This window comes from Saimiri boliviensis, chromosome 14 (genome assembly GCF_048565385.1).
Source record: "Saimiri boliviensis isolate mSaiBol1 chromosome 14, mSaiBol1.pri, whole genome shotgun sequence".
Taxonomy (NCBI): Eukaryota; Metazoa; Chordata; class Mammalia; order Primates; family Cebidae; genus Saimiri; species Saimiri boliviensis.
The window spans coordinates 81,960,323-81,980,009 of record NC_133462.1 but is presented as its reverse complement, the minus strand read 5'-3'; the positions used below and the strand labels follow the sequence as shown (position 1 = coordinate 81,980,009).

General features: G+C 39.7%; 1 protein-coding gene across 4 annotated transcripts in view; it reads right to left on the bottom strand.

The window, feature by feature from the left end:
• MAP3K21 (mitogen-activated protein kinase kinase kinase 21) overlaps positions 1–19,687 on the bottom strand; it is a 62,059-nt gene that overhangs the window by 21,927 nt on the left and 20,445 nt on the right. For all 4 annotated transcript variants that reach the window (XR_746554.3, XM_074385332.1, XM_010351534.3 and 1 more), the window contains exons 3-5: positions 13,111–13,259; positions 12,085–12,260; positions 3,256–3,496 (exon numbers count right to left, since the gene is read on the bottom strand). Coding sequence is in view for 3 of the 4 variants with exons in the window: in XM_074385332.1 (XP_074241433.1) it covers positions 3,256–3,496; positions 12,085–12,260; positions 13,111–13,259 (566 nt within the window). In the remaining variant the exon portion in view is untranslated. The remainder of the gene's footprint in view (positions 1–3,255; positions 3,497–12,084; positions 12,261–13,110; positions 13,260–19,687) is intronic.

Sequence of the window (19,687 nt, the reverse complement as noted above, 5' to 3'; positions counted from 1 at the left end):
ATAAAATTTATGCCTATTATCTATGTCCAGAATTCTTTCCCCTGTTAAACAATACTAACTTAAAGAACTTTCTAGCAGATAAATATTAACTGCAACGAACTCTCTTGATTTTAAGTTATACATGCTTGTTTTCTCTTCTATATTAAGCAGAACTCTTCAAGAAAAAAAATTATTATTTTTATCATTGTCATTTCCCTTTTTGGATACCTGTCCCAGTCTAGGACATTGTATAAGTAAATATGGGTGCATGTGTGTGTGTTTAGAGTTGGCGCATTCTAAAGTTTCCATAGTAATACGAGTATTATTAATAGAAGATGATAAAGTAGTGCCATCTTGTGGGAAGAAGAGGTAACTGTCATGTTAAAAATTCCAGAAACCAAATTTCATTCCTTCAGGATGGGTGAGGATTATAACAGTAGATTTCTTGGTTATATTTTAACTGGAATCTTTCATTAAACACCAAAAAGGAAAATAAATGTGTAACTAAAATTTCCCCTCTCTTCTCAGAAAAAGAAAAGCTGCATAATACAATCCGGGAATTTTTTTTAAACCTGGTATAAATAGTCAAATAATATTCAGTCTGCTTTGAATAAACTCAAGGTATTAGCCAAGGAACATTTGAGAAGAAAAGCAAGAGTGAAAATCTAACCTCAGGAATGCTAAGATTTTATTTAATCATTTTACCTCTGAAGAGTAAAAAATCATTGGAACAATTCTCATTTTTTCTTCCAAATTTACTTCCCTTTCCATCAGATTCTTAATGCTTTCTGCCTCCCCTAAAGTTTCCCAAGGAAAAAAATAAACATTAATTTTGATAACATAATCAAATCACAGCTAGAAGAAAACTGACGTAGCTGAGAAATGGAGAAGAAAACACATTTAGTGCACCTCTGGGTTTTTTTTCATCTATGTGTGAAGGCAGAAGCCTCATTATAAATAAATAGTCCAGTCTCTAATTATGAATGACTGACACATAAGACAGACCAGTCAGTAACCCTGCAAGCAACACTCCAGCTAAGAGAAAACATGAGAAAAGAGCCTGGAAAAAGATCTTCCCCCAACCTCCAACCCCAGAGAGGTTGAAGGTAAAAGTAAGAATCCATAGTCCATCCTCACCTCATCAAACCAAATAATCAAGAACACATACTGAATTATCTGATGACCTCATACTAGCAATGTTCTTTTTCTTTCTTTCCTGCGTGTTTTTTTTTTCTTTTTTTTTTTTTTTTTTTTTGACAGAGTCTCCGCTGTTGCCCAGGTTGGAGTGTAATGGCACAATCTCAGCTCACTAAAACTTCTGTCTCCTGAGTTCAAGAGATTCTTCTGCCTCAGCCTCCCACATAACTGGGATTACAGGTGCCTACCACCATACCTGGCTAATTTTTTTTTAGGGGCGCAGATTTTATTAGAGATGGGATTTTACCATGAGGCCCAGGCTGGTCTCCAACTCCTAAAGTCAATCCACTTGCCTCAGCCTCCCAAAATACTAGGATTACAGGTGTGAGCCACCATGCCCAGCCTTCTTTCTTTTCTTTTGAGACAGAGTTTCATTCTTGTTGCCCAGGCTGGAGTGTAATGGTGCAATCTCAGCTCACTGCAACCTCCACCTTCCAGGTTCAAGCAATTCTCCCACCTCTGCCTCCCAAGTAGCTGAGATTACAGGCACTCGCCACCACACCCAACTAATTTTTGTATTTTTAGTAGAGACGGGGGTTTCACCATATTGGCCAGGTTGGTTTCGAACTCCTGACCTCAGGAAATCCACCCACCTCGGCCTCCCAAAGTGCTGGGATTACAGGTGTGAACCACTGCAACTGGCCATCATACTAGCAATTTTCTGATCAATTAGCAATTTTCTTATCAACTGAGGACACCTGCAATAACCTAAATGCTCCAAGTCTTCCAGTGTTTCATGATACATATTTTATAAGACAATTGCACACACTCAACATAAAACTGTCATGTTGCACTTTAAATCAAATTGCCATGCCATTAACAAACATCTTAGGAAAACACTAGAATCTATTCGAGCACTCTAATATATAGTATATATACCCACAGACAGGTATAGACATAGACATACAGATATTTCATACACATTCTATAAATGTGAAATCTGCCTTGTTCTGCCATCATCCTGCTCTGATACTAGAATCACAAAACAAAATACGATAGAGGTTTTTTGTTTTGTTTTGTTTTGTTTTTACATCAAGTAGAATACTTCATATTAAAGAACTTAATTCAGTGAATCAATATATGTCTGCTATGCTGATCAATAAATTTTGATTATCAGCCAATATCTATATGTACTGATTGATACGTTTCCTATTCTCTTTCGTTTCTCCTAACACATTACTAAAAGGATTTAGTAATCCTTTTACGTTGCTTTCACAATGTTTTAAAAAGCTTCTTTAGATTTACCGGGTGATCTTTGTGCCTGAAGGATTTTAACCCCCATGGGAAAGTACTTCAGGGTACTTGATACATTTTGTTGAAAGTGCTCACAACAATATCAGTGTCCCAGATACCAGATGACATCAGAGATCCTTGTGGAAGCAATGAACTTAATGATGAAATAGGAACAGTTTTGTTGTTTTGGATCTTCACAATGCCATGTGATGTGGGTTCAGTACGATCAGCTAAAAAAAGGTTCTGCTTCAATTTTGTTTTGTTTTGTTTTCTTTTTTTTTTTTTTTTTTGAGACAGAGTTTTGCTCTGTGGCCACACTGGAGTGCAGTGGAACGATCTTGGCTCACTGCAACCTCCGCCTCCGGGGTTCAAGCGATTCTCCTGCCTCAGCCTCCCAAGTAGCTGGTATCACAGGCACGGCCACCCCACCTAGCTAATTTTGTAATTTTAGTAGAGACGGGGTTTCTCCATGTTGATCAGGCTGGTCTCGAACTCCCGACCTCAGGTGATCCGCCCGCCTTGGCCTCCCAAAGTGCTGGGATTACAGGCGTGAGCCACCGCGCCCGGCTCTGCTTCAACTTCAAAAGGAGTCAGTCAGTTAATCCATCAATGGGAAAGTGCGCTGAGAGTGAGATCCTCGTGTGCTCCTAATACCGTTTCCTACATGGAATCTCATCAGACCGTTCCACTAGAACCGTGAATCTAAGCCCGCAAGTGAAGATCCTCATTCAGTCACTGTGGCGCAAAGTGACTTCCCCGTCTCTTTCCCGGTTCTGATAAGCAGAGAAAACTGATGACAAGGGAGACACCCAAAAATCTTTCAAAAACACGAAAACAAGATCATACCTGAAGGTAAACTGATTCGATGTCCATCTTTGAGCTTTAAACGACTTCTCTTAAACTTCCCCTTCCTCTTCTTGACCTTGGGCTTCTCCTGGTTGAGCTGGAATATCAGAATGTTAAGTTCCCGCTCCAGCACGTCGATCTCGCGCTCCGCCAGCTGCTGCTCCCGCCGCTTCAGCAGCTCCTCCTGAGACTTCTGCTGGAGCGCCGCCCGGGTCAGCTCCTCTTCCCGGGACCGCAGCTCCTGCGACAAAGACCAACACCCACGGGGGTCATTCCCGGCAGGAAGAATGGAATCCCGCCTATCACACCACAGTGGCAATCCCTCGGTCACGGCCGCCTGTGCGCAAGGAGAAGCTGAAATTCCCTCTTCCTCTGCTCAAGCCCTGCACACGCGGGTCCTCAGGGGACGGAAGTCTTTGCAGTCAGGACAATCTGAGCTGAAACCTTTCCAGCACATTACTCACTTAACTGAAAGCCCCAGCCTCTGCACAACCGCCATTCTCCTCTGTTAGTTTTATGATCCTAAAAGAGGCACCATAAATTTTCTGCACTTGGTTTTTAACATTTCTCCCTCTTCATCTTTCACCTGACACATAAAATAGGCATTAACACACAACGGCAAAGTGCAGATGTGAATGACCCATTTCAAAATAAAGCCAAAAGTTCAAGCTCAATGAACTAAAGCATCATTATTTCAGTCATACAAGATTGCAGTTCAGACTACTTAGAACTTCCTTAGGGTATTTACAACTTTGCTGAGGGAATAAAATATCCTGGTGGAGAGATTAAGGGAGAAAATCAAGCTAAGGTGTTAGGAGTCTGTTGAAGGCCTGTTGGAAATGAAAATGAAGCCACCTCTAAAATTACAAGCCAAAGGAAAATATATTCTGTATACACAGAACTTTTCAGGATCCCACTGATGTATGGAAATGATCACTTTATAACAGATCTCGTGAGTTAGTTAATAAAAGTTCCTCTGTTATGATACTAATTAAAGTTAGTTTAATTTTACTAATTTTACCAGCCTCCTCTTGGTTTTGGTTTTTGAAGTACTGAACTTCTGAGAAACAGAAAATCTATGAATTTTTTAAAAAAATACTTTTATTCCTACTAGGAAAAATTATTAAACAGTAAAGCTGAAAACTCTACAAAGTTTTAAAATTATATCCCCATTTTTATTTCTATAAAATGTGTTCTGTTCTTTACCAGAGACATAATATTCCTTGCAGCACTGAACTATTTTCTATTCTAAATTACCCTGCTAAGAAATCAAGCATTCACATAGAAATCAAGGCATCTGCAAGCTTTTATTTACACTGCTCCAACAAATTTAATCTTACAATACCCTAATACCACAGTCTTTGTTCGAAACTGCAGATGCCTTTTCAGGTGGAGCTTTGGGCTGTGAGCTTTGAGAGCTATGAGTACTGTGCAAACATTTCCTACTTTATATAATAAGCAGACCACACTTTAAATAGGCCCACCTCAACAATGCTGATCCATGAAAATACACAGTAAGATTGGGGCTCCTGGAAAAAACTAGACCCAAACCATGAGACTAGAATGCAATTCAAATCTACTAATGACTTAGACTTTTTACAGGAGGACTCAAAGAGTAATCCGAGCCTATATATCAGTACAATTACCATATAGAAAATAAACACAGAAGACCATCATCCCACAAATAAATGAGACAATATCAAGAAGAGACTAGGGAGTACTAATAATAAAGATATTTATTTATTCAGATCAAACTGATTCTGAATTTATGGTAATTCTACCAAAGTGGACTGAAATTCCATTTTGAAACTTTCTTTAAATTTATTTTTAAAAACAAATTTCACAAGCCAAACTGCAGGAGAAATGATTTATTTTAGACCAAATGGTATTTAAATCACTTCAGCTAATATGTATCAGTTGGATTTTATTTATAGAGCAGATGGATATTTCTTCATTACATTGTGTCACATATAAATTATTACTTGAAAAAAAGGGGAAAATGTTACATGTTAAAAAATCTGTAATCCATTTTTTAACTAGTGACTTTTGTTCAACTAGTTTGTCCAAATTGGATCTTTTACTATAGTGTATTTGGAGGCAGAGGATAATTTCCAATCAACTTTCAATTTCTAACTCATTAAACCTTTTTGTTAAGATACTTTTCAGTGGTGTTGATATAAATCCAATTAGCTATTGTTAAATGAGAAAGAGATAAGAAGAGCAAATTCAATTAGGTCGTGCGTCGCTACGACAGTAATTGAATAAAAAATCATTTTTAATTCCAGGCCCCAAGCTAAATCACGAATCCCTGTGCAACAACTTCATGAATAATAAACAAAAAATCACTTGCCTAAGATGTGAAAAGAGAAAAAGATAAGATTGAAGAGAAAGCAGCAAAAGAAATCTTCCTTCTGAATAAATTTTAACACATTCAAAGGTACATTTTAAAACTGGGGTACTAGAACCCTTTGAATACTTAGAAAGTATGAAGCACAAAAAAATTCTTTCAGTTGATGAGATTACTTAGCAGTAATATTTGTTGAATTGCTTGGCACAGGCCACTCTGGTAATGGCAAATCCAGATCCCTGGCAGGGGCTGTTAATCATTAATGAAGGCATGCCTCTGTGTGTGTGGGTGTCGTAGACAGGTGCATGCACCAAATCCACAAAAACAGACACACAGAGATAAGGAGCCAGGAGTTTAGGGAGGACCCAGTGTCTGCGGAGGCTACGGCTTACTGAATAACACAGACCACAGCCAAGTTACTGACCATTAATTTCAAGTCTGATGCCTCCTACCTTAAGCAATCAGTGAACGAGAAAGGGAGATATGGCACGTACACTGTGCTTTTTACTTCATCAAAAAAGATGTAGCTGGAAACTTTTAAGCCAACAAAAAAGGATTATATGTGCTTTAATTGTAAATCCAAAGGCTCACAGGATATCATAAATGCTGTATTTCAAGGAGCAATGCACAAAAATACAATACAAAGTAAAAACAGATACTACTACAGGATAGCTCAAAAATAATTTAAAAAAAAAATAAGGAAATTACTATAAATCTCAAAGTGGAGAAACAGCTGACATCTACTCTTAAAGCATGCTTTTATTTTAATATTTAATTAAAAACTCACTAGAGATGCCTGTATCTTCCAGTTCCATAAATAATTGTCAATAACTAAATACAATTAAAATGAGTTAAAATAAGGCCAAGCCTGGTGGCTCACACCTGTAATCTCAGCAGTTAGGGAGGCCAAGGCAGGAGGATCATCTGAGGTCCAGAGTTTGAGATCAGCCTGGCCAACATGGTGAAACCCCACCTCTACTAAAAATACAAAAACAATTATTGGAGTGTGGTGGCAGGCACCTGTAATCCCAGCTCTACTTGGGAGGCTGAGGCTGGAGAATATATTGCTGGAACTCAGGAGGCAGAGGTTGCAGTGAGCTGAGACTGTACCACTGCACTTCAGCCTGGGTGACAGAGTGAGACTTTGGCTCCAGATAAAAATAATTAATAATAATAATAATAAATTTTCTTTTCTTTTTCTTTTTTTTTTCTTTTTTTTTTTTTTTTTGAGACAGGGTCTTGCTCTGTCACGCAGGCTGGAGTATAGCAGTGCAGTCATAGCTCATTGCAGCCTCAACCTACCAGGCTCAATCAGTCCTCTCACCTCGGCCCTCACAAAGTGCGAGGATTACAGCTGCAAACCATCACACCCAGCCAGTAACTAATTGTGAATTACATCGCTTCCAAATTTTAGATTCTATGATTTGAAGCTTTATTTTTTTTTCTCAAAGTCTTCCCCTGTTCTTCAAAATCTTTTTCATTTCGTAATTAAATACCTAATTTTAGAATTCCTGGAAACAATTTGGGGAAGTATTAAAAAAACAAAAAAACAAATGAGAGTCTTTCCTGTATCATTTTAAGTCAACAAAGTGCATGAAAGTTTCCAAGAAACACGTCAATGATATCACTGATTAACAATGCTTCAAAGAACCTCAAGATATGAACAGTGCTGTTCCAGCCTGACTCTTTAGAGCCTGTTTCCCAAGAACGCCTGGGCTAGGACACCTTAGTGTCTGTGAAACATCACCACTTTCTTTTTTTCTGAGGCTAACACTTAACTTAGCACTTACTAAGAAGCAGGGCTCTGGCTGCTTTGCATACAGGACTCACTTAAGTGCCCCCCTGGGACACAGGGTTGCAGTGATGGCTCCAAAGATGAGGAGGTACCGAAAGTAACAAAGTCAGTCGGAGACCCCCAAAACAGCAGGCAGCAAGAGCCCAAATGCCAACAGGGCTAACTGGCTCAGAGTTCCTGGTTTTTACCATCACACTAGGCTGCTATTCCGGCATTCACAAGAGATTTAATATTTTTGAAAAGGATTGGTGGTGGCAGGTCAGGGGGGTGCTCTATCATATTTTTCAGACTCCCACATAGACTTCCCATTCAGTCTTGTCCTGGAGAAGAAAACAGGCCAGCCAGCTCCAGGGGATCGCAAGTTGTTCACTCGGAGACCGGATTGCAATTCCTGCAGGATTCACCCAGAGGTCCTACTGCTCAGCTCTGTAATAACATGCAACTGGTTTCTTCCCGCTCTACTTGAAAGTACTCCCCACACATGGGCAGCCCCTACGGTCCCCACCCCCCTGTATGCTGCTGTGTTCTTCCCATGCTTAGACTCCTGGACTTCCCCATCATCTCCCCCACCGGGAGGCTCCGTAAGATACGATGCTAGTACTCTGATGCAATTCTGTGTGTCTGAGCAGAACGGGGCAGATGGGATTGGTGTTTCTCATTTATCAACTCTAAGTACTCATTAATGGTATCATGGTCTTAAGTTGCATTAATTTAACTGTTGTGCATTTTTCAATGTAACCAAATACTGAAAAATCTAAAAAAGAGAGGGAATTACCTATACGTCTACTTTAAAAAATGACTTTAGGCTGGGCATGGTGGCTCATGCCTGTAATCCCAGCACTTCGGGAGGCTTAGGCAGGCGGAACACCTGAGGTCAGGAGTTCAAGACCAGCCTGATCAACATGATGAAACCCTGTCTCTACTAAAAATACAAAAATTAGTTGGGCATGGTGGTACATGCCTGTAATCCTAGCTATTTGGGAGGCTGAGGCAGGAGAATCGCTTGAACCCGGGAGGCGAAGGTGCAGTGAGCCAAGATCGTGCCGTTGCACTGTAGCCTGGGCAACAAGAGTGAAACTCCATCTCAAAAAATCAATGATTTTGGCAGCTTGTATGTTTTCCCTAACCATTATTTTTAATCATTTTACATTATAAAATATTTTAAATATACTGTCATTAGAGAGAATGACAAATATCCATGCACTCATATTTAACAGATGTTAAATTTTTTTTTTTTTTTTTTTTTTTTTTTTTTGAGACGGAGTTTCACTCTCGTTACCCAGGCTGGAGTGCAATGGCGCGATCTCGGCTCACCGCAACCTCCGCCTCCTGGGTTCAGGCAATTCTCCTGCCTCAGCCTCCTGAGTAGCTGGGATTACAGGCACGCGCCACCATGCCCAGCTAATGTTTTGTATTTTTAGTAGAGACGGGGTTTCACCATGTTGACCAGGATGGTCTCGATCTCTCGACCTTGTGATCCACCCGCCTCGGCCTCCCAAAGTGCTGGGATTACAGGCTTGAGCCACCGCGCCCGGCCGGCCAGATGTTAAATTTTTACCGTATCTGTTTCAGATGTGCTAAAGCCCCAATTACATCATAGTCTAATCTTACCCCTCCCTCCCTAGATGGGCTATTCATAAATTGGTGAGCATCTTTAGCCTTCTTATACATTCGAATAGTATTGTTTTGTGTGTCTCATGCACTTATAAAAATGATATGTAATGTTCTTCTACAACTCTCTTTTTTTCCACCTAGTTTTATGTTTAGCTTTTACCTCATTGGAACACCTTACTAAAGTTCATTCATTTTAACAGCAGGTCCTGAAGTAACATTGTTTCATCATTACCTGGATGAGAAAAAAAACCAATGCCCAACCCACACCACTGTCTGTGTGGAGCCTACGCATTATCCGCATGTCTGCATGTGTTTTCTCCCACATCTCACAGATGTGTGCCTTAGGTGCACTGCCAAGTCTAAATGGTGCTGGTGTGATTTAGTGTGAGTGTGGGTGTCAGCGCGTCCTGTGATGGGACGGCGTCCTGTTCAGGGCTGGTTCCTGAGCTGCTGGGAGAGGCTCCAGGTTCCAGCCACCTGAGACCCTGAACTAGAATAACTGGGCAAATAATAATTTTCTTACTTATTTTTATCAATCTTTCTTTCTCTTTTTTTCTTAAGAGATGGAGTTTCGCTCTTGTCGTCCAGGGGCTGGAGTGCAATGGCACAATCTTGGCTCACTGCAACCTCTGCCTCCCAGGTTCAAGCGATTCTCCTGCCTCAGTCTCCCAAGTAGCTGGGATTACAGGTGTGGACCACCATACCTGGCTAATCTCTGTATTATTAGTAGAGACGGGGTTTTAGCATGTTGGACAGGCTGGTCTCGAACTCCTGACCTCAGGTGATCCACCTGCCTCAGCCACCCAAAAGCACTAGGAATACAGGTGTGAACCATGGCACCCAGTCATTAATAGTTCTTAAATGTTATGTATAGCTCACATTTGTTTCAATGTTTAATATTAGAAGGGCTTTGGTCATTATTTCAAAGTTTGGAGATGTTTTTGTGACCAGAAATATGCCGTCAAAACTTAACTCTTGTCATATCAATCAGCCTGTCGTACAATTGGTTTCATTATACATCATTTCATTTATAGTCACAGTTTCCAAGAACCTATCCACGACATTGAGCAAGGACTGACTGAACTATACAGATTTCCATTGCCTGAGAATATAATAGTTTAGGCATCTATTTCCCTGTTAATGGATATTGGGGTTGTTTTCAGCTTTGCACTATTACAAATGATGCTTAAGTGAACAACCATAAGTATGTTTCCTCGTGCACATGTTTGAGTTTCTGAAGAATCTATAAGTGGAAGTGGAACAGCTGAGTCATATGCCTCTATTACAGCATAAGATTCATAACAGGAATCATAACGTGTACACACTTTAAAATTCATTGCTCACTTTCAACAACAACGATAAGAATCGCTCATTAAAACAGCAATAATGATAATTGCCAATATCTCGACTATTAAAATAGTTATCAGGAGTATATTAACAAACTGTACTTGGGTTCACTTAATGCCTGTCATGTGCTGAGTCCTATGTTCAATGCTGTGTATGCAAATGAACAAGAACGTCAACGCATAGTTCATGAACTTACTATCTAGCAGAAAGGACAGACCAAGAACAATTACATCAGCAAGTATTAATACAGTATGACTCACTGCCATGATAAGAAAAGCACAGGGCACTCTGACCACCCACAGTTTACCTGGTTGAGCAAAGTAGGGGAGGAAGTTATGGGAGGGGCCACCACTCATGAAGTGGGCACAGAAGCTAAGGAGGAAAGAGGCCTCAGCAGAGGAAAGACCGTGTGCCAAGGCTACGGGCCAGGAGTATGACATCATGGGGACTGGAAGAGATTCAGTATGGCGGGGGATGGAGGCAGTGGAAATGTGGCAAAATATGTAAGGAGAAAGGGAGTGAACACCGCACAAAAATGGGCAATGGAAGCAGGGCTGACCAGATTTACATTTTAGAAAAAGAAGGGGACAGAGGAGGGAAGCAAGGCTGGACACAGAGCGCCTCGTGAGGAGGCTCCAGCAGCCATGCTGGTGATGAGTAGGCGGGTGGCAGGGATGAGGGCAGAAAATTGCCGCTGATGGTCTTTGTCACACAGAAGACCACAAGAACATTGTAAAAAGACCCTTGAGACCAGGTTCCTAGGAGAACAGTGATCCCATTATCATAAACAAGGGAAAGGGGGGAAGGCACAGGGAGAGTGGAGAGAAGCTTCGGCTTCAATGTCTGGCTTCAAGAGATTCTATGGAGCCCCATTTTAAAACTTGTCAACAAGGCCCGAATCACTAGCCTGGCATTCAAAGGACCATTCAAGGTTACAAATGCCACATCTATCTCTAAGTCCTAGGACACTGGCACTGTCCCTAGGATATAGTAAGAAAAATACCATTTAACACTGAAACTCAAAATGATCTCCCACAGACACGTCCTTAAATCACATTTTTTTTTGAAACGGAGTTTCGCTCTTGTTACCCAGGCTGGAGTGCAATGGCGCGATCTCGGCTCACCGCAACCTCCGCCTCCTGGGTTCAAGCAATTCTCCTGCCTCAGCCTCCTGAGTAGCTGGGATTACAGGCACACGCCACCACGCCCAGCTAATTTTTTGTATTTTTAGTAGAGACGGGGTTTCACCATGTTGACCAGGATGGTCTCGATCTCTCGACCTCGTGATCCACCCGCCTCGGCCTCCCAAAGTGCTGGGATCTTAAATCACATTTTTAAGAAAACATTCTGTATTTTGGGGAATGCCTATGACATTCCTTGTATCAATATGTACCTGTAATAACAGATAATGGGGAAGGGAAACAAATAAAATGATAAAATAATGACAATAAATAAAGCCAATTAATGCATACAAAGTGTTTATTGTGCTATTCACTGTCTCTCTTTTTTCCTTTGAAAGTTTCTCTAATTAAAGGGCATTTTCTCCAATTATTCATATGGAGTACACTTTTGTTTTGCTTTTATTTTTAACCTGAAAGAAAGTGAGAATCAACAAATATCGATATCTAAAAATATTTTAGAATAATGCTAACAGTGCTTCTTGCCTCATATTTTCCATAATTTTCATAAATTTGAATACATTATGCTATTTACAAATCTCTCTCACCTTTTCCTTTGTTCTCAGCTCATCGAACATTTGTTGAATTTCCAGTTTCCAGTCGTCTTGCATGGAATGAAAAGACTCTTGAGGCATCTCCGTCATAACTGCCACTTCAATGGCAGATAACTGTTCAAGAATTAAGGCAAACGATGGACGAATATGAGGGTCTTGTTGCCAGCATTCTAAAATAGACAAGAGTCACATTAATTCCATCTCACAACACAGTTCAGATTATCCCCAAGACATCAGAGTGGCTAAGAAATGTTTTACACTGAAGTGTATTTCAACTTAACACTTGTCATTTCTCCATTTATAGTATCTGCTCCTCAAGATTTTAAGAATCCATTGGCAATAGTTTGAATAGTTTATTTTACCAAGTGTCCACATCACAGGCATGCATAATAATGACTAGCAGAGAAGGCGGGTGCTGTCTATATTACACCACATTTAATAAATGGATGTCTGCTTCCCATGCTCTACTATGGACACCACGTTTCAGAGGGTTAAGCTACCATAACCAGACGATTTGATATCGAGTCATGTAACTCAAACAAAGTCTCTAAAATGTTATACCCACAAGAGAAGTTCTAAAAAAACGGCCTAACAAAAAGAGTTAGTTAACAATTTTTAAAAGATAAGGATCAAATAGACATGGTCCTGGCAAAATCACGCCTGTTAAGACCATAAGGCATTTCTGATCACTAAGTCAAATTTAAAATAGCAGATTTGGAGCCAGTTCAATACCGTATTTGAACTCTACTCATGTACTTAGTGAAAACTTGATTACTATTCAGTCGAGTTTTTTACATAAATAAGTTACTGATAAAACTGGATTGTTTTTAAGCTACTTAGTTCATCAAAACTTTACCAGATATTCTAGATCAAAGACTCAGATTCTAATTCTTAAAATACTAGGGTTGCTTAAAAGTACTTAAAAATCAGTGTCACAGAAATTGCTTTTTTGTTTGTTTTTTAAAAAAGGATATTCTAATGAGAAATGCTTGCCCCCACAAAGACACACACAAAAAATACCTTTCATCAGCTTGGCAAATGGCTCAGGGCAGGTGGATGGAATGGGCAAAGTGAGTTTATTGACCGCTACCCCATAAGCCACGGCGAGGCCATCAATGCCCCGATAGGGGACTTCTCCCGTGAGCAGTTCCCAGAGCAGCACTCCATAGCTAGAAAGCAAGGTTTTCATATGTTCAATGGGCTACATGGTGTCTTCTCCTTATGATGCACTTAGTGAGATAAACACTCCAACACCTTCATCCACTCCTAATAGGACACTCTTCTTCAGAAAAGTCCCTAAGTTCAAGACATCCCAAGGTGGGAGGTAGATTCAAACACATGCAAATACATTCCACCCCAGAAATCAAGTATGCATTCATTCTAGGAATTAAAACCACTTAATGAATAGGAAAGCGTAAGAGTAGCACATAACTGAATTAAACAGGGTCCAGAACCAGGTCACCCTTTAGGAGTAAGGTGGCTGTTTTGCTGTTTCTCCTTCTATCTCATTTTCCCCAGACTTAAAACCTCCTGAGGATTATTAGGACACAGCCCCACAGAAGTCTCATGGTGCATGCCACAGGACTGACATGGAATCATGCTGATTATTTGTAAATAGTTTTTTGAAACTGTTTCTCTTTCTGCCTCCCTTATATTTAGACGTGTTACTAATGTTTCTACCGTATTGCTGAACAGTAAGGAACAGAAAGAAATCAGTGTGGGCCCCCTCGCACCTGCTGGAGGCACATATGTCTCTTTTTGTAATGAAGGAAGCCAGGGTGAAATGGGAGTAAAAAACAAGGCACAATGAGTTCTCCAAAGCATCATCACACGTGATACAGATGCAGTCACAAACAAGAACAAGGAAAGGCGCAGAAGAGGATTTCTAAATGAATGTTCACAATGAAGGGCTGAATTTCAAAACACATCCATACCACAGACTGAGATATCCAAAATTCCATTTAGTACACAGGGGCACAGGCACAAGCCTTCTGCATTGTACATACTGATTCTCTTCTGCTATCCAAGTCGGTACGTTCGTTTTCTCTTATTCTTCTCCAGAACATAAAGTACACTCAGATATCTTTTGTTAAGTAAATTTAAATAAGAGTCACTCTGGTTGATTCACTTGACTTCAGACTGAAACACATAGCATGTAAGAAACAATGTCTTATTAAAAGACACAGAGCACGGTGGCTCACCTCTGTAATCCCAGCACTTTGGGAGGCCAAAGCGGGCGGATCACCTGAGGTCAGGAGTTCAAGACCAGCCTGTCCCGCATGGTGAAACCCCATCTCTATTAAAAATACAAAAGTGAGCTGGGTGTGGTGGCACATGCCTGTAGTCCCAGATACTCGGGAGGCTGAGACAAGAGAATCACTTGAACCCAGGAGGCAGAGGTTGCACTGAGCCAAGACATGCCACTGCACTCCAGCCCAGGTGACAGAACAAGACTCTGTCTCAAAAAAAGAAAAAAAAAAAAAAAGACACATAATTACAGCCGGATAATAGGAATAAGTACTCCTGTTTTATTGCACTATAAGATGGCTACAGTTAGCAATAACGTATTAGATGGTTTCAGATAGCTAGAAGAGAAGATGTTCCCAACACAAACAATTGACGTTTGAGATGATGGATATGTTAATTAGCCTGATTTGATCACCACACATTGCATGTACTGCAACATCACTACATACCCCATAAATATGTACAATTTTTATGTCAATTAAAAAATAAAAATAGCTGGGTGTGGTGACCACACCTGTAATTCCAGCATTTGGGGAGGGTGAAGTGGGCAGAATGCTTGAGCTCAGGAGTTCAAGACCAGCCTGGGCAACATGGTAAAATTTGTCTCTAAAAAAATACAAAAATTAGCTGGGCATAGTGGCAGGTGCTTGTAGTTCCCACTACTCAGAAGGCTGAGGTAGGAAAATCACTTGGGCCCAGGTGGATGTGGCCGCCGTAAGCTTTGATTGCACCACTGCACTCCAGCATGGGCGGCAGAGCAGGACCCTGTTTCGAAAATAAATAAATAAGATAAAAATGAATTAAGAGGAACAGTCATATTTGGTTTCCTCTTCAATTCTAGTAATATAGCTATTGAAGCTCTATTCATTTTCCTAATCTTTTAAAACCTCATTAGCTTTAACTTTTTAAAAAATGTGAAATTTAGAGGCCACTGAATTATTTCTGACATGTGTTGGCTATACATAACCTTTAAGCATAGTTTGAAAGATAACAGACAGAGGGATGGCAGTAATTATTTGACTATCTTCTTAGCTTAAGGGAGGTGGGGATTCATATCACAACACAATGGAAAGAAGCCTGCTCTGAAGACCTGATCTGCAAAGTGCTGAACTTCATGTCATTCCTGGAGATGATCACTTTCAAATTAAAGGCTTCTTCATTAGTTCCTACTGGTACTACTGAGTACATAATAAAAATATAAGAAAAAGAATCTAGAAAACAACAGGACTTGCCAAACAATGGCCTCAGGGACACACCATCTAAGGTTCCAGGGGCCCTACGCAGAGGTATTTGAGCCCTGAGCCTGTGAGTCCCAGACTTGTGCTCTGAAGAATCCCAGAGCACCACTGAAAAAAAAACTGGATTTCAACCTGAGTTTCAGCTTTGCTGGTATTACTGCTTGCTCACTAGCTATTTCTCCCTCACAAGGCCCTTAAAGCTGATCTTCAGTGAACTCTTCTACCAAACAATAGTGAGACCCACTCTACTACCTCAAAACATGGTTTTATTTTAAAAAGGAAATATAATATATATATAATGTACTACCTGTCAATTACACAATGCTATAACTGTTAGCTAAAGTTGAAATCATTATTTTCCAAAGCTTATCTGCTTCCTTTTGATAATTTTCTTAAAATTATCAAATTTTAAATAATCTGCATTAGAGGAAACACATTCATAATTTTAAACATAAGTAAACTTAACTCATAGATCATTTAACAAAAACAAAAAAAATTCTTACATGGAATAATTAAAATGTTCTAAATTAAAAAAAAAATCCTATTAACAAATAACAAAATTTTAAAAATAGCCGTATAGCTCTGCTTCTTGGAAGTTTCAGGGACAGAATAATCTGGGATAGATCATTTTTCCAGAGAGAGGAGTGCTTACCCCATGAAAAACCAATGTGAAAAACAGTGTAACTATTTCAACGGAACTACTTCTAAAGTATACTACATATTTTCCTCTTCTCTTAAATTGGGTAGAAGATAGTATGATGAAGCCCTCTCCTGAGAACTCAAGAAGTGTAATGACTTGGGGCTGTGGTGTCAGGAGCCGTGGATCTCCTGAACCTAAAGTCTGCTTCTTAGCAGTTTTATAACTCAAAGCAAATTTCTTAACTTCTCTGTGCCTGGGCTACTTAACCTACAAGACCAGGACAATGATAAGAGTTGTACAAATTAGATAATGGCCTGGCGCCATGACTCATGACTATAATCCCAGCACTTTGGGAGGCCGAGGTGGGTGGATCACCTGATGTCGGGGGTTTGAGACCAGCCTGACCAATATGGAGAAACCTGTCTCTATTAAAAATACAAAAAATAAGCTGGGCATGGTGGTGCATGCCTGTAATCCCAGCTACTCCAGAGGCTGAGGCAGGAGAATCGCTTGAACCTGGAGGTGGAGTTTGCAGTGAGCTGATATCATGCCATTGCACTCCAGCCTGGGTGACAAGAGCGAAACTCTGTCTCAAAAAAAAAAAAAAAAATTAGAAAACAATATCTAAGTGCATAAAACAGTTACCTTGTAGTATAGTAACTGTTAGAAGGAAGGAAAGAGAAGAAAATCAAGAAATATAAAGTCGCCGATCCCTAGCACTGCATAGGTAAAGCAATGTTTTTTGAATGAAACTTTATGGAAATATGATAAAAAGAGACTTTACAGCAATGGTGTCTATAATTCAAAGAGACGACCTGCTCTGCTCTTGCCTATCCTGATATCCTACAATGTGCTTTTGTATATGAATGGGTTCTGGAGATATGCAGGGATGTTTGACCCCTTCAACTAAGCGGCTCCAGAAGGCAGTAATTTCTAGTCCTTTTCATAATACAGTCAGCTCTCCACATCCACAGATTAAAGCAACCATGGACGGAAAATATTCAGAAAAAAACAACAATAAAAAATAACAATACAACTTTAAAAACAATAAAGAATGACAACCATTTACACCGAATTCACATTGTATTAGGTAATAATAAGTAATCTAGAGATACTTTAACCTACACGGGAGGATGTGCACAGGCTATACGCAAACACTACGCCTTCTTATATCAGGGACTTGAGACTTAAGCTAATTAGAAGAGGGGAGAGGGATGCCAAGCTAGTAACAGGAAAAAATGTTGGCTGAAGAGTAGGTGATGGAAAGAAAAACATTAGATACAGTGGACCATCGGTATCTTCTGTTTTTAATGAAAATCAGATCATCGCACTTTGTAAATAAATCAGTTTTGAGAGCTGAATTCTCTATGGAGCGTATGGGGCTTAAAGACCTATATTTTGGTTAGTTTTAGCAACTTTCTTTTCCTTTTTTCTTTTTTGCTTACTTCTTGATTCTCCTCTATGTTTATGATAGACAAGATTGCTACAGAGCATGACTGCATAGCATTCCTATACCTCCTTATTATAAACTATGCTTTTAATAAAAGTATATACAAAATAATATATTTTAGCCGTGTGCAGTGGCTCAAGCCTGTAATCCCAGTGCTTTGGGAGGCCGAGGCGGGTGGATCACGAGGTCAAGAGATCGAGACCATCCTGGTCAACATAGTGAAACCCCGTCTCTACTAAAAATACAAAAAATTAGCTGGGCATGGTGGCGCGTGTCTGTAATCCCAGCTACACAGGAGAATTGCCTGAGCCCAGGAGGCGGAGGTTGCAGTGAGCCGAGATCGTGCCATTGCACTCCAGCCTCGGTAACAAGAGCGAAACTCTGTCTCAAAAAAAAAATAATAATAATAATATATTTTAAGACTATGAGATCTTATAAACTATGCTTTTAAACTTATAAACTTTTATAAACTTTTATTAAAAGCATAGTTTGTAAGATCTCATAGTCTTAAAATATATTATTTTGTATGTAAAATTGATTTATGATGTGTTTTAATAGTTTTAGAGTCTTTAAGTATAATATCTTAAAAAGATAGCCAGTGTCCCTTGTGTAATTTAATATTTTCATGTTTGAAAATTACCGTAATTAAATCAATAAAAACACACTTAACAGTTTATAAAAACACATATGCTCAGCCTTCACCAGTAGAGAGCCTAATTCATCAAGGGGTGAGGCTCAAGCACCTGTATTTTTCAAATTGGCCCTAAGTTACTATAGAACCCCTGATTCAATTGATAATTTCCTTAGAAGATTTAAATAGAACAATTAAGTCATAATTTTAAATGCAGAAGATAAGCTTTAAATGTAAAGGAGTTTTATGAAACTTTTACTGACGGGGGCTCTGCCACTGACTTCATGTGTGAATTTGAGGGAGTAACTTCCAGTGTATCCAAAGATTTAAAAAGAAAAACAATTTTTGTTGAGCTTGCATTTGAGAGCTAGACAGATCTGGGTTCTTATAAGATTCTGGCGCTTACAAGCAATGGACTCTTGGCAAGTATTTTTCCTCTCTCATCCCTAGTTTTCTTTCTTTTCTTTTTTCTCTTTCCTTCTTTTCTTTCTTTCTCTTGCTTTCTTTCCTTCTTTCTTTCTCTCTTTCTCTTTCTCTCTCTCCCTCGCTCCCTCGCTCTCTCCCTCCTTCCCTCCCTTCCTCTTTCCCTTCCTTTTCTCTCTTTCTCTCTGTCTCTCTTTCTTGAGACAGAGTCTTGTTCTGTTACCCAGGCTGGAGTGCAATGGAGCAATCTCGGCTCACTGCAACCTCCGTCTCTCAGGTTCAAGTGGTTCTCCTGCCTCAGCCTTCCAAGTAGCTGGGATTACAGGTGCTTGCCACCATGACCAGCTAATTTTTGTATTTTCAGTAGAGACAGGGTTTCACCATGTTGGTCAGGCTGGTCTCGAACTCCTGATCTCAGGTGATCCATCCACCTTGGCCTCCCAAAGTGCTGGGATTACAGGCATGAACCACTGTGCCCGGCCTCCTAGTTTTCTTTTATGTGAAACAAGCAAAAAGCAAATAATAACAATAACAAAAAAAAACCCAAACTATAACTTTAACCATGAGATACCACTTTATACCTACAAGGATGGCCAGAATCAAAAAGTCAGATAACAAGTGACAGGGAAGATAGAGAGAAATCAGAACCCTGACACTTTACTGGTGAGAATAAAAAAAAAAAAAAAAGGCAGTCACTTTGGAAAACAGTTTAGTGGTTCCTCAAAAGGTTAAACACAGAATTACAATATGGCCCAGCAATCTCACTACTCCTAGATGTACAATCAAGGAAACTGAAAACACACGTCCTCACAAAAATGTGTTCATGAATGTTTGTTATCAGTTGTATTTGCAATCACCAAAAATGGGAAACAACCCAAATGTTCATGTACAGATAAATGGGTAAACAAAATGTGGTATAGAAATACTCTATTATTAAGCCATAAAAATGAAGGAAGTACTGATACATG